General features: G+C 36.5%; 1 protein-coding gene across 1 annotated transcript; it reads right to left on the bottom strand.

Moving 5' to 3' along the window:
• Positions 1-2,959: 2,959 nt before the first annotated feature.
• On the bottom strand, positions 2,960-14,267 carry LOC148253436 (uncharacterized). Its single transcript, XM_088223372.1, has 9 exons — positions 13,990-14,267; positions 6,320-6,434; positions 4,872-5,176; positions 4,728-4,800; positions 4,524-4,667; positions 4,280-4,296; positions 3,842-3,955; positions 3,341-3,627; positions 2,960-3,207 (listed from the first exon to the last, which is right to left on the bottom strand). The coding sequence occupies exons 1-9, from the start codon at positions 14,265-14,267 to the stop codon at positions 2,960-2,962; spliced, it is 1,581 nt and encodes a 526-aa protein (XP_088079498.1).
• Positions 14,268-15,759: the final 1,492 nt, after the last annotated feature.

Raw genomic sequence — 15,759 nt, 5'->3', positions numbered from 1 at the left:
ATTAAAAATTTAATTTAAAGTAATAACCGAATGTAAGGTGGAAGAAATTTTACTGAAATCGTTGTCGAATTCGGACTTTCTACCAGAAAGAGTGCAGTTTTAGTCTCTCTCTCCAGTTCCCTGATTTTTGGCCTCGCACGGATCTTGAACGGATCTTGAATGTCGCACTGTGGTCTACCTCACGCAGATCAGGTCCACCCAACAGGTGCTTTGCTTCTTCTTCTTCAGTAATGCGCTCCTCACACCTAACACTCGCGCTAGACAATTAATCTTACTTGGGCATTAAGCCTTCTTGCTTGGACAAACTTGACCCATCTCTTGTAATAATCTCAATTAGGAAAGTAGTTATGGATTAAATTACTTTTCTATTATGGCAATCCCATTTAGAAAACAAAAAGTTGTTGGCATCACTTTGTTGTTTGGGACGAGACCTACAGGATTTATGTGTGCATGTCTGTTGTGCTACAATGGATATGACATACCCAATGTAAATTAATGCATAAAGGTGCCAGATATAGAAATAGATTATCAGTATATGATAAAAATTGTATGTAACAGAGTAAATTATTACAAATTTCTTACCAAAATATGAGTTCCAATTACACCTATATACAACTGAGACAAGAAGTGGCAACAAAATACAAAATATCAAAATACAAAAGGGCCACTTCTTTCACTATGTGATTGAACTCATCAGAGTGTAGGACAAGTCATACACTCAATGTTTGTGGATCCACGGGATCCTCATAGACTTCAAAGAGTAGGTTAGCGATTGGTTCCTCACTATCTTTCTCATCTTAGAGGAAGCATGAAAAGGGTGAGTTTCATATACTCAGTAGGGAAGACAGTATTTAAATAATATCGTATGATTTTAAAAGTAAATAATTATGTCATTAATACTTAATATCAAGGCATGTCAAGGTCCTTTCTTACTTTATGAAAATAATTTTATTTTTTAAAGAAAACATCAGATTCAGCATATCATAATAATAACAATCAAATCAAACATCATATTTAACAATAGAAAAAATCAAATAAATCATGAAATGCTTAGATTTTCATACCATGCTTTGCGAAGTTGCTCCAACTTCCATCTTTGAGGGCAAATACGGATTTCAAACTACCCATGTGGCATGACCAGATCATATATATAATGGTACATTTTCACTTTGCCAAACTATGGTGCGATTTACGACCGGTCATACCAACCACAGTGGTCCTCTCATATATTCTATAGCCACGACAATACTTAGCTAAAGTGACCCGTAACAGATATTCGCGTCACCGCTCTTATTAGAAGGTACGCCTTCATCCACAGGGAGCGATCCTCTCATATTTTTTCAAACCAGATGGAGGAGGGGGAAACAGAAACCACTTAGAGATAAAAAGTTTAACGAGACACTTGATGCATTATGCATATCAATACAGATACATTTATTTTTTGGACTATTTCAAGCTCATTCCCTTTCTCTTTTTTTTTTCCTTTTTATATATTTTTCAGACAATTATCACCAGATTCATGTTATTTAATTTACATGCAAATTATCAACTGCCTATAAAATCACATAGCATATTTAAAATCAAGAACAAATCACTTTATTGGAACTATTAAACATAAATAATGCAAAACACAAAACACATCATAATTTTAGATTTTCTAGAAATATTCCGTAAGATGTTTAAGAAACTACTAAATTATTTATCGAAACCTTGAAGTTTTCCTACACCTTTCTTCTTCTTCTCATTTCTTTCTTTCTCTAGATCACTTCTTCTATCTCTAAGCTCTTGGAGGATAGAAGAATGAAATGGAAGTGATGAGAAAAATGAAAGAAAGGGGTCCCTCTTTATAGAAAATAGGGACTATTGGATTTGCACCAAGTGGTAAAATCTGGTGAGGAGAGAGAAAGTTTAGTGGAAGATGAGTGATTTAACACCATGCGATGGCGGCGCAAAAAATAGAGGAAGAATCCTTAACCGACAGTGGCTCTCCACCCAAGGTGGCGGTCGCACACTGCCAAAGGTGGCGACACACCGCCTGAGGCGGTAGTGAATCTCCCTCGGTTGGTCGTGTGCTATAGGCCTAGAGGGCAGGAACCAACCTATTCTACAGTGTCTAAAGGCTAGGCTAGGTGCACGCAGGGCCTACAGCATGCAGGCCTACTACGTGTAGGCCCATGCACGCTGGCCTATCCATGCAGGCTTACTGCACGAACGGCACACAGCACCTCGCCCTATCCGCGACTAATGTGAAGAGCGGGGATTGGCCTATCTGCGCATGATGGTACGCACGCGTAGACCAGCCCACGCCCTAACCATGATGGGACGAGCTCACTATGCACACGTCCTACACTGGATGCGCGCATATGCCCGCACACAGGGTGCGGTGCCCGTGTGGGTGAGCCTTTCTTGCAGGATTTTGCGATTTTTTCCCCATTTTTCTCTTAAAAATCATTTTTAATAAAAAATAATAATAAAATAATAGTAAATAAAAATTAAGTAAAAATAAAAATAAATAAAATAATTAAATTAAAATTACAAATTTAAATCCAGAAACACAATATAAAATTATAAGATAAATTTAAATTAGTTCAAGTGGTCTTAAAGCCCCAATAAATAAGGGTTTCCAAGTACAAATTTAGCGCGATGGTGAACGAGGTGTTACATTCCTCCCACCTTAAAAAATTTGGTTCCCTAAATATTTTTTGAATAGGTTTGGGAACTTTCTCTCATCTCGCTCTCCGACTCCCACGTTGCCTCTTCTAGAATGTGGTGCTGCCATTGCACCTTCACCATGGGGATCGTCTTGTTGCAGGGAGTTCCTCGTAAGTCATGTAAGCTTGTACCTGTGTCTCATCCTGAGGAATGATATGAGAAGGGTCGGGGTGGTATTTTTTGAGCGTGGAGATGTGGAAAACATCATGTAGACTCGCGAACTCTCTTGACAGAGTAAGGCGGTATGCTACGAGTCTATAGTTCCACGATCCAATAAAGTCCCATATAGCGGGCTCAACTTCCCTCTTTTTTCGAACCGTATTTTTTCTTTGTAGAGGAAAATCTTGAGGAAGACTTGGTCTCCAATGGAAAATTCCAGAGGTCTTATAAGATTATCAACGTAACCCTTATGGCGACTCTGGGTGATAGCCAAGTTCCTATAGATGATTGTAACCTTCTCAATAGTCTCCTGCATGAAGTCTGGTCCCAATGACGCTAGTTTCCAACTTTGCTCCAACAAGTGAGAGAACAGCAAGGCCTACTGTACAGGACTTTATACGGAGCCATACCGATACTGGAGTGATCACTATTATTATAAATAAATTCACACAGAGGAATATGCTCATACCAGTTATTGCCAAAGTTGAGGATGCAAGCAAACATGTCTTCCAACATCTGGATAGTTCGTTCAAACTAACCATTAGTTTGGAGATGATAAGCAGTGTTGAAGTGCAGTCCAAACAAAGCTCTTCTTGAAAGCTATCCCAAAAGTGGGAGGTGAATTGAGGATCTCGATCGAATACAATGGATGAGGGAACACCATAGAGTTGAATAATTTCATCAACATAAAGGCAGTCTAATCTACAGGTGGAATTAGTGATCTTGATGGGCAAGAAATGGGTGGTCTTGGTTAATCTGTCAATGATACCCTAAATAGAATTACAAACAGAACAAGTCCTAGGTAGCCGATGACAAAATCCATAATTACATTCTCCCACTTCCATTCCAGAATTGGGAGGCCCTATAACAAACCACCTGGGCTCTGGTGTTCTGCCTTAATTTTTGGCAAGTAAGGCATCAAGAGACATAGTCAGCAATGTCCTTTATTCCTAGCTACTAGTATTGGCACTTTAGGTCCCGGTACATCTTGGTACCCTCGAGGTAGATGGATAGTTTGGAGGCATGGGCAACCTTGAGAACATCCATCCTGACAACGACAGGGATCCAAATTTGGTCCTGAAATCTACATAACCCATCATTTGAGAGTCTAAAATCGAAAACTCGTCAGAAGAGAACTTACTTAAATTTTTAGTCATTTCTTAATCTATGAACTGAGCTTCCCAAATCTTCATGAAAAGATCAGATCTGAGTGTGATAGGCACCATTGCCATAGTAGTTGAGATGGAGTGCCTGCATAGCATCTTCTAACTTCCAACTGGATGCCATGGTTTGGGCCAACACAGTGGACTCCTTTTGGCTCAGCGCATCAGCGAGTACATTCCCTCTAATAGGATGGTATACAGTCTTCTAGTTGTAGTCATTCAGGAGGTCCATCCAACATTTCTACCTCATGTTCAACTCCCTCTATGAGAAAATGTACTTTAAACGTTTATGGTCAGTATAAATTTTAAAGGTCTAATCAAACAGTTAATGACACCATATCTTCAAGGCAAAGAAATGACCACCAGCTCCAGGTCGTGAGTAGGATAGTTCTGCTTATGGGGTTTCAACTGTCTAGATCCATAAGTAACTACTCTATAATGCTACATCAAAATACATCCCAAACAAACATGAGATGTATCGCAGTAAACCTGAAATCTTTCAGTGTTGTCGGGGAGGATCAATACCGGACCAGAGGTAAGATGATGCTTCAATTCCATAAAGCTTTCACCATATTTGTAATCTAAGACATAAGGTACGCCATTTCGAGTTAGTCTAGTCAACGGAGTTGCAATCTTAAAAAATTCATCAATAAACCATCAGTAGTAACCTGCCAAACTAAGGAAACTACGTACCTTAGCTACATTGGTGAGCGGGTTCCAGTTGATCACTGTTTCAACCTTGGCCAGATCTACAGAAACTCCTTCACTTGAAATTATTTGACCAAGAAAGAAAACTCGATCAACCAGAAGGAGCATTTTCTAAGTTTAGCAAGCAACTAGTTCCGACGAAGTGTCCCCACTACTTCAGATAGGTGGACTGCATGTTCCTCCAGGCTTTTGGAGTATGCTAGGATGTGATCAGTAAATACAATGACATACTGATCCAGTACATGCTGGAAAACCCTGTTCATGAGATCCATGAAAGCAGCAGGGGAATTAGTTAACCTGAACAACATCACTTTGAACTCGTACAAGCTATATCTACACCAAAAAGTGATCTTTAGAATATTTTCTTCTTTAACTCTCAGCTGGTAGTAACTCGATCTGAGGTCAATCTTGGAGAAGATCGTGGCTCTTTGCAACTGGTCGAAGAGATTTTCGATACGAGGTAAGAGATACTTACTCTTTATTGTTACTCGGTTGAGTTTTTGATAGTCTATGCATAGTCTGAGGGATCCATCCTTCTTTTTCACAAATAACACTGGAGCGCCCCAAGGGGAGTGACTAGGGTGAATAAACTTCTGGCCAAGAAGTTAAGAAAGTCAGTCTTCTAATTCTACAAGCTTAGCACGACTCATGCGATAGGTAGGTTTTGAGATTGGTTGGGTTCTAGGAAGCAGTTCGATAAAAAACTCTATCTCTCGCAGGGGAGATAAATCAGGTAATTCAACTGAAAAAAACTCTTAGAAAGTTACAAACAATGGGAATGGAATACACAGTAGAATCAACATCCATATTCCTATTTATTCAATTGTTAGAGTGTAAAAGAGATTTTATTTCTCTTTTGGAGTTCAGAAATTTATAACTTTACTTTCATAATTAATAATTGCCCTATATTTTCATAACTAATCATTTCTTAGAACTCTGAGAAATTTAAGAGCACTAAGTCTACAAACACTTAAGCTTTTGAAGATTTTATCTTACAATTTTTATACACGCAGTGAGCTTCTAATATTCCCCTAGAAGGAGTCTCTATAATTAATATATCTTTTAAAAGTTCAAGTTTAATATCTAATTTACAAGTAAATACCACAAGAGATAAAAGAATGGGTAGAATCTATATCGATTAAAGCCTTGGTAAAAGTATTATGAATAAAAAACATACCCTAGATAAGGATAGGAGTGGGGAGGGCATTGGGTTCATCAAGGTCGTACACATGACCCTGGGCTATAGGTCTAGCCACGTCCTTCGGCCATTGAAGGTGGTCCTTTATAAGATGTTGGGTGCTTTCGCACTGATAGCAGGCGTGATTGATACGCTGACAGGGTAATTCACCATGCAAGCAACCACAATGCTGACATGGTTAGGAAGGTTAGGCAAATTGTACAATAGGTGGAGGTAGAGTAGGGGAAAGGAAAACTCGGGTTCGTTTATCGGGGTGACTACTTACTGGGTCGGGTAATCTTCTTCTAGATTATTGAGGTTATTGTTGTTGGGTTCAAACTTGGGTAACGTGTTAGTGCATGGCCGAGATGAGGTCTTCAGTCAACTGATGTTCTAGCACCTTGGCATACGAGTTGGGTCTCAGCATTGCAACCCGATCATAGATATTAGCACGAAGGCCTTTCAGAAACTTCTTAATTTTACGACTTTTGGGGGTGACCATTAGAGTAGCAAACCTAGACAGTTGGACAAATTGGGCTGCATATCGGGCAATTGTAAGATTTCCTTGGTGGAGGTCCTAAAATTCCTCCTCCTTCTTTTCTTGGGCATACGTTGGAAAAAAGTTATTAAAGAACGCATCTATGAAAACTTCCCAAGTGGTAGGGATAGGCATGACTTCCTTCTTAAGTTGCCACTAGTGTTCTGCTTCATAGGTCAGCATAAAGGCTACTAGGGGGACCTTTTATTCCTTAGTTAAGTCTAGGATAAAGAAAAACTTCTCTATTTGCAAGATCCAGGCCTCGGCTACTAAGGCATCATAGCCACCTTCAAAGTGTGGCGGGTTAAGCTTACTAAACTCTACTATATTATGAGAGATAGACCTTTTGACTATTCGGTATTCTAGGGCATGGTGCTGACAAAGGTTGGCTTGGTTCTGCCCTACAGTTGCAGTTAATCCTTGGATAGCTCGGAAGAGTTAAAAAAACTCGGCCCTGGTCAGATGATCCTGGGTCTTGGGTCTTTCATTATGTTCTACATAAGGTCTTTTTCGTGTCATTCCTATAAAAGAAAAGGAAGACACGAGTCGGTGGTCTAATTTTGGAAAAGATGAGTCATCTTTCTAGATGTCCTAAGGGTCTTTCTACCTATAGCCTCAATTGTAAGCGATTTAGTCTGCATAATTGCTCTGATACCATCTGTGACCTCCTTAATGCAAATTAAGACATAAGGATGCCAGATACAGAAACAGATTACGAGTGCATGATAAAAATTTTATGTAGAGGAGCAAATTATTATAAATTCTTTACCAAAATATATGAGTTCCAATTACACATATATATAACCGAGGCCAAAAGTGGCAACTAAATACAAAATATTAAAATACAAAAGGTCACTTCTTTCACTATACGATTGGACTCATCAAAGTGAGGGACAAGTCATGCACTCAAAGTTTGTGGATTCACATGATCCTCATAGACTTCAAAGGGTAGGTCAGCGATCGGTTCCTCACTATCTTCCTCATTTGGGAAGGGCATGGAAAGGATAAGTTCTATATACTTAGTAAGAAAGACAATATTTAAGTAACATTTTAAGATTTTAAAAGTGAATAATTATGTCATTAATACTTACTATCAGGGCACGTCAAGGTCTTTTATTACTTTATGAAAATAATTTTATTTATTAAAAAAAAATTAGAGTGAGTATATCATAATCACAATAATCAAATTAAACATCATACTTAACAATAGAGAAAATCAAATAAATCATTAAATGCTCAAATTTTCGTGTCATGCTTCATGAAATCATTCTGACTTCTATCTTTGAGGGCTGATACAGATTTTTGACAACCCATGTAGAATGGCCAGATCAGATATATAACGACAATTTTCTCAGGCACATTTTTAGCGTGCCAAACTATGGTACGATCTATTACCACAGCCGTACCAATTATAGTTGTTCTATCAGATATTTTATAGCTACAGAAGTTCTTAGCCAAAGGTGATCCCTAATAGATATTCGCATCGTCGCTCTTGTTAGAGGGTACACCATCATACACAGGGAGCGGTCCTCTCACGTCTTTCCATACCAAATGGGAATGGAGAAAATAGAAACCCCTCAGAGATAAAAAGTATAACGAGACACTTGATGCATTACGCATCTCAATACTGATACATTTATTTTTTGGACTATTTCAGGCTCATTCTCTTTCTTTTTTTCTTTTTTTTATATTTTTCAGACAATTATCACCAGATTTATGTTATTTAATTTACATGCAAATCATCAAGTGCCTATAAAATCATAGCATGTTAGAAATAGAGAAAAAATTACCTTATTAGAATTATTAAACATAAATCATGCCAAACACAAAACACATATTTCATAATTTTTGATTTTCTATAAATGATCCTTAAGATGTTTAAGGAAATACTAAATTTTATACCAAAACCTTGAAGTTTTCCTATACCTTTCTTCTTTTTCTCCTTTCCTTCTCTCTCTAGATCACACCCCCTCTCTCTCTAAACTCTTGGAAGATAGAAGAATGAAATGAAAATGATGAGAAAAATAGAAGAAAGGGGTCCCTATTTATAGAAAATGGAGCTCGTTAGATTTTCGCCAAGTGGCAAAATCTAATGAGGAAAGATAAAGTTGAGTGAAAGATGAGTGATTTGACGCGACCCAATGACGGTGCGAAAAATGAAAGAATAATCCTAAAATGACAGCCGCTCTCCACCTAAGGCGATGACAGTACATCGCCCAGGGTAGTGCACGGTGCTAAGAGGTGGCGGTACACTATCCAAAGCAACAGTGTTCCTCCCCAGGCCAGCCGTGCACTACAGGCCTTGCCTGCAAGTGCTGGCCTATCTTGCCACGTGTAGTGTCTAGTGTGCGTGCGTGTAGGGCCTACAGTGCCCAGGGCACTGCCTGTCAGCTGACTGCGTGTAGGCCCATGCACGCAGGCCTATTGCGTGGACAGTGCATGCACAGGGCCCACAACACTTGGCCCTGTCCACGTGAGATGTGATGCTCGCTGACACTCTTGTCTGCGCGCGATGGGACACGCACACAAACTGCCCTTGCACCCCCGCGGATGGGACGTGCGCATAGTGAGAACGTCCTACGCTGGCCGCGTGCGCACGCACTCGCACCGCGTGCGCACGCACTCGCACCGCGTGCAGTGCCCGCAAGGGCGACCCTTTCTTGCAGGCGTTTTCTTGTAGGATTTTATCACTTTTTCCCACTTTTCTCCTAAAAATCATTTTTAATAAAAAGTAATAATAAAATAATAGTAAATAAAAAATAAGTAAAAATTAAAATAATGAAATTTAAATTACAAATTTATATCATGAAACACGATATAAAATTATGAGATAAATTTAAATGAGTTCAAGTGGTCTTAAGGCCCGAATAAATAGGGATTTTTTGGTACAAATTTAGCATGATTATGAGCAGGGTGTTACAACAGACTTGCAGATAATTATTTTCCAGGAGTCCAATTTTCCAAGGGTACCTCCTTGATGCGGAATTTCATCTTTGGAACAAATTTAGGATGCTAAGGATCACATCAAGGAGTCTCAAGGACCTATTTTTTCGCAAATCTTTTCCTCGGGGATTTTCACATCACGTGGCCTTTTTCCTTCTTTTATTTTTCCCTATTATCTTATTTTTGCATGTCACATAGGTAATTGTAGATTCAATTAAGGAGGCTTGATTAAGTGGTTAAGTCTTCCTATTACATGCATTAGTTGAGGTTTTGGGAGTCAAAATGATCCTTTCCATTCTCTCCCCTATCAACTCGATTGTTTATCAATATGTCATTCTCAACCATGACTTGTGTTCCCTCAAACACTAAAATTCCCAAATTTCTCCTTAAACATTTCTTACAATGCTTAAAGCGTATAGATAAAACATTTACAACTTTTCTCTCTTAAAGAATAGATTTGTAATAAGCACAGTTAAAGCTCAATGGTGGATAAAGAGAATAAGATTTTTTCTTCTATTTTCCAAATTGATTTTTTCTCTCCTCACTTTCATAAAATCTGTGTGAATGAATTATTTAGATGTATCATAATCAAAGATAGCCCTTAGAGGGTTTTTCAAAATCAAATTTGACATTTAAGAGAGTTGAAATCACAATATTTAATAATCTAGGACTTTCTAAATGAGGTGCTCTTGCCTATCACACTTACACAAAAAAATAGTCTACTTTTAAATCAACGTTATCTTTGACTTGATTTGTGAAAATCATATCTTTGTTAACTCTAACTTTCATTAAGGTGTCTAAAATTTGGGATGCAGAATACGGGTCCAACATTGATAAATCATAATCTTTGACATACTTAACATTGATAAATAAGTTTGTGATACAGAACCCAGGAACAAAAACATGCAATCCAAAATCCCGCAAATAAAATTAGCATGCAAAAATTTAAATCCCTAAATAAACCATATCCTACTTAATCCACAGTCAACACATGAAGGTGAACTAAGGTGATTGGGAATAAAGAAATAGAATTAAAAAGATGCCACAAGATTACCTCAACACGTAAATTCAATTCCAATGAGGCAGTTGAAGAACCTCCCCAAAGAGCACTTACAATTAGCAAAGGTAAAAGAAAATAAATCTAAATTTTATTGATTTGAAAAGTGATGATCAACAAGCTAAGGGTGAGGCCTTCATATAGGCATTCAGAAGACTAATTCTACTTGAATTGTGAAAGCAAATTCTTAGTGTAATTTTTAATACACCTCAATCTAGAAAACTAATAAAACAATAATTAAAATTACATAAGTTAAATAGAACTAAAAGTTTTTTCTCTTGAAGTGGAAGATAACTTGTGGCCAAACTCTATATGCATTCTCATTCTCAGTTTTGACTTGTATGTTTAAATTAATTTATGGTGTAGAAGTTGATTTGAAGAAGCTTGAAAAGTCTTCTAATTAAAGTAGAAGTTGAACTTTATCCACAAGGGAATTAAGGAAGGCAAATTCAGCTATGACTAAAATTCCTCCTTTTTTAATTTCTCCTTTTTCTTTTATGATTATAACAATTGAATTATTAATTATTTAAAGTAGAAAAATCTTTTTGTGATTTTTAAATCCAAATCCAACTTGAACTTTACTTTTGTCGCAGCTCATAGTTCTTAAAGGACTCACCTTGCCGACTTGAAGGAGAAAACCCATGAGAGAGAAAAATCTTCGCGGAATAGGGATTCCTATGTAGGTGGGACTCTTCTTTCCTCCATCTTTAGGCCACAAATGTGAAAAATAAGATTCACATGTGGCTGCTCACGCCATGGGCCCTTAAGCCCTAATGTGCTTGTCTTACCTCTCTTGTGGGCCTCTCTTTTGGACTCAAACTTTTCTCCTCTATTAATCCACTCTTGAACAAATAATTGGAGGGCTTGTTTGAGCTTTTTGGATCTTGATCTTGTGATTGGCCCCTTAAACATCATAATTCCTTTCCCAAGTGGTCTAAGTCCATCATCTTTCATGTTCAATGTTGAAGTTTTCGTTGGGCTAAAGTGTGTGGACTTTTGGGTTAAAACCATGGACCTCCTAATTGTCACGAGATTCCTCTAGGTTGCAAGAATTCACCAAGTAGCAAGATTCTTCATTCCTGTGAGAGTCTCCCTTATTGTGGGCGCTTACCTCTCTAATTGATCTAACACTCTTGGAAATCAGAAAGTTTATATTAGTTTAGTTAGGGATGGATTAATTTTAGAGTCATTCATCTTTTGATCTAACACATTTATCTTTATAAAAAATTAAAAATACAGATGGACAGCAGAGACCAGAGCTCATTAAAACAATATATAAGAAAGCTAGACAGCACATCCAAAAGCGAAATGAATCTTATGCATGTAATGCCAACAACGAAAGGAAACGAGTTATATTCCAACCAGGAAATTTGGTTCAAATTCATATGCGAAAAGAAAGATTTCCCAGGCAACAGAAATCTAAGTTGGATCTAAGAGGTGATAGACCATTGCAACTCTTGGAGCGCATCAACAACACCACTTACAAGATTGATCTCTCAGGTGAGTATGGAGTGTCCGTTACTTTTATTATTTCTAATCTTTCCATTTTTTATCTTTCCCAGGTGAGTATGGATTGCATGTGTTGATCCCAAATCAAGCATCATCTAACTTTATAGAATGTTGCTTCCCTCACATGTATTTAGCATCCACTTAAATAATTTTTTAATAGCCACCTCCACATATATGTTTTCCTATTCTAGTTTTGATGTACCTTAAGGCATCAACCCTCATGTTTGGATAAAATAAATGAACAATCCTAAGATATATTTTATGTGTATTTGTTAAAAAGTAATCTTGTTCTTTCATTTAAAAAAAAAACTAGGGAAGTTAAAGTGAGATATTTTGATGATTCTATAAAGTAAAATGGAAAACACTAGAATTGTGGTACATAGACTTGGCACCAACAAATTCAAAATCCATATCTTCTATTTTCTCAAATACTTATGCATGAGGTGTTTTCTGTGTTCGGTCATTAGATTGTTCGGAAGGAGAAAGCTCCATGTTAACATAGGGCTGTTGGGACTCCGAATTAGAGGTGTTTTTATTATATTCAAAGGGTATTATGGTTGGTGGAAGAGCATGAGATGGTTGGAGATAGGAGGAAGAGACTAGAGAGACTAATGAGAAGACTCAAGTTTTTCTATTGTGGTTCTTACAAAAAAACTTCAAGTACATGCCTATTTATAGGCACTATTACAACTACTAGAATTAATTATAACTACCAACAAACATAATAAATCTAATTTATGACTTACAACTACTACCAAACAAAAAGATGTATAAAGACTCTAATTTATGAAGTTCAATTACTAACAAACTAATTAATTATATTCTAACTTTCAAATTAATTTTTAACACTCTAACTTAATTTACAAATCTTCTTTTCAATTCAAAATTAGCGTGTAGCTTTTGAAAGACTTCAAACTTGAGCGGTTTGGTGAAAATATCCACCACTTGATCTTCAGTCTTTACGTGCTTGAGCTCCACTTCCTTTTTAGCAATGCAATCTCTAATAAAATGATATCTTATGTCTATGTGTTTGCTTCATTCATAGAATACCGGGGTCTTGGCTAGTGCTTATGTAGACTTACTGTCAATAAAAGTTTTAGTAGCTTCGTCCTGTGTTAAATAAAGTTCTTTCAATAATCTTCTGACCCATATGGCATGACAAGCACAAGAGGTTACTGTCACATATTCAGATTCACAAGGTAATAGTATAACAATGGCTTACTTCTTAGAACTCTATGTAATTATATAATCACCCATAAAAAATACAAAACAAGTTGTAATTTTTCTATCATCAATATCTCTAGAGAAATCACAATCACAAAATCCACAAGGTTGAAATCATTAGAAGATGAATAAAATAACCCAAAATCAATAGTACCTTTAAAGTAACATATAACTCTTTTAGTAACATTCATGTGGGAGGTGGTAGGAGCTTCCATAAAATGACTTATTAGTCCAACTGCAAAAAGAATATCAGGCCTTATAAATGTCAAGTATCTCAAACTTCCCATGAGACTTTTAAAGAGAGTGAGATCTACTTTTTTCCCATTATCAAACTTTGATAACTTGACTCCACATTCCATAGGCGTGTTCACAAGATTGAAATTAAGCATTTTGGATTTCTCTAAGACTTTTCTTACATAGCCTTTTTGAGAAATAAAAATACCATCTTCCATTTGCTTCACCTCAAGGCCCAAATAATAAAACATGAGCCCAATATCAGTCATTTCAAAGTCATGTAACATATTTTCTTGAATTCTTCAAACAAACTTGGATTGTTGCTCGTGAAGATGAGACCATCCATATATAGACACACAAATAGAATATCACCATTAAGATGATACTTCACATAAAGATCACATTCATGAAGGCAACAAACAAATCTATTATCTTTAAAATACTTATTTATACGGCTATTCCATGCTCTTGGCGCTTGCTTTAGCACATATAAAGCTTTTTTCAATTTTAACACTTTATCTTCATGCCCTTCAACAACGAAACCCAATTGTTGTTCTACATAAACCTTTCACTAAGATAGCCATTGAGAAATGCCGATTTTACATCAAGTTGTAAATTTTTCCACTTCTTTTGAGATGAAGTAGCTAAGAGCAAGTGAATAGTCTCTATGTGAGCAACTGGTGCAAAAACCTCATTATAATCAATCCCATGTTTTTGCTTGTATCCTTTAGCCACAAGTCTTGCCTTGTACCTTTTCACATTTCCTTGAGAATCTTTTTTAGCTTTATAGATCCATTTGACACCAATAGCTTTATGTCCCTTAGAAGAGTGGATAGCTCCCATGTCTTGTTATTTTCTATGGATTTGATCTCTTCCTCCATGGCTTGTCTCCATCTTGCATCTTTGATGGCTTTATCAAAACTTTTTGATTCACTGTCAAGAAAAAGACAAAACAAATCATTTATATCAAAATTAGTGATCTTCTCAATTTCATCATAAAGATCTTGAATGCTCTTCAACTTTCATGGCCTTTTACTTGAACTTTCTTGAGAAATGGGAGATACAACATGATTTGGAGAATGAGGTGGAGTTACCTCTTGCAAAAGTACTATGGTCTCTTGGTTTTTCTCTTCAATGTATGAAAAGAAATCATAAGCATTTTCTTCTTTTTTTCCCAATTCCAAGTCGTTTTTTTATTAAATTCAACATCTCTACTTACCATGGTCATACCATTGCTTGGATTATACAATTTATTGCCTTTTGAGTTTGCATCATACCCAATAAAAATATGTTTGACACTTCAATCATCGAGCTTAAATATCTCTTGTTCTGGAACATGAGCATATGTGATACTTTCAAAACTCGCAAATGGTTGACATTAGGTTTTATTCCGCTCTATACTTTTTGGGGAGTCATGTCTTTCAAACTTGATGTTGAGATCTATTAGATAAGTACACTGCACAAGAAATTACTTCGGCCCAAAATTCCTTGGGCATGTTTTTTGCTTTCAATATACTTCTAGCCATATTAAAAATAGTTCTATTCTTTCTTTCTATAACTCCATTTTGTTATGGTGGTCTTGGAACCGTTAAAGGGTGACAAATTCCATTAGATTCATAGAAATCATGGAATTCTTTGGAAGTAAATTCACCTCCTTTATTTGTTTTCAAAGACTTTATTTCACAACCACAATCTTTTTTTACAAGAGCTTTGAAATTTTTAAAAGCAACAAAAGCATTTGATTTTTGCTTTAAAAAATATACCCAAGTCTTCCTACTAAAATCATCAATAAATAATAGAAAGTATTTGTTTTTACCAAATGAGAGTGGATTGATTGGCCCACACACATTGGCATGCACAAGTTGAAGTAGCTTGGTTGCTCTTATAATAGATTTTTTTGGGGAACTCCTTCTTAAAAGCTTTCCAAGTAGACATGCTTCACATAATTGATTAGGATGGTTGATTAATGACATCCCTTTCACCATTTTTTCGTCTCCCATCGCCTTAAGTGCGCCAAAGTCCAAACGGCCAAATCTCATATGTTAATTCTATGTTTCATCTTCCGCATTAGCCTTTAAACATCTTACTTCAATAGTTTTAAGATTCAAGATAAACATTTTATTCTTTGATATATGCACCTTAGTAATCAAATTCTTTGATCTCTACGCCAAAGACGATAATCTTTCATGTGAATTTCATATCCATTTCCAAGAAGTTGGCCCAAATTCAAAATATCACTTCTTAACTTTGGCACAGAGTAAACATTAGTAATAAGTTTATGCCCACCATTTTTTGAAGAGATTAGAATTTTAATTTTCCCTTAAATTTGAACTTT

The sequence above is a fragment of the Carica papaya genome, chromosome 6 (genome assembly GCF_054855325.1).
Source record: "Carica papaya isolate Zhongbai chromosome 6, ASM5485532v1, whole genome shotgun sequence".
Taxonomy (NCBI): domain Eukaryota; kingdom Viridiplantae; phylum Streptophyta; class Magnoliopsida; order Brassicales; family Caricaceae; genus Carica; species Carica papaya.
The sequence above is the reverse complement of the archived record's forward strand: the minus strand, read 5'-3'. Positions and strand labels throughout refer to the sequence as shown.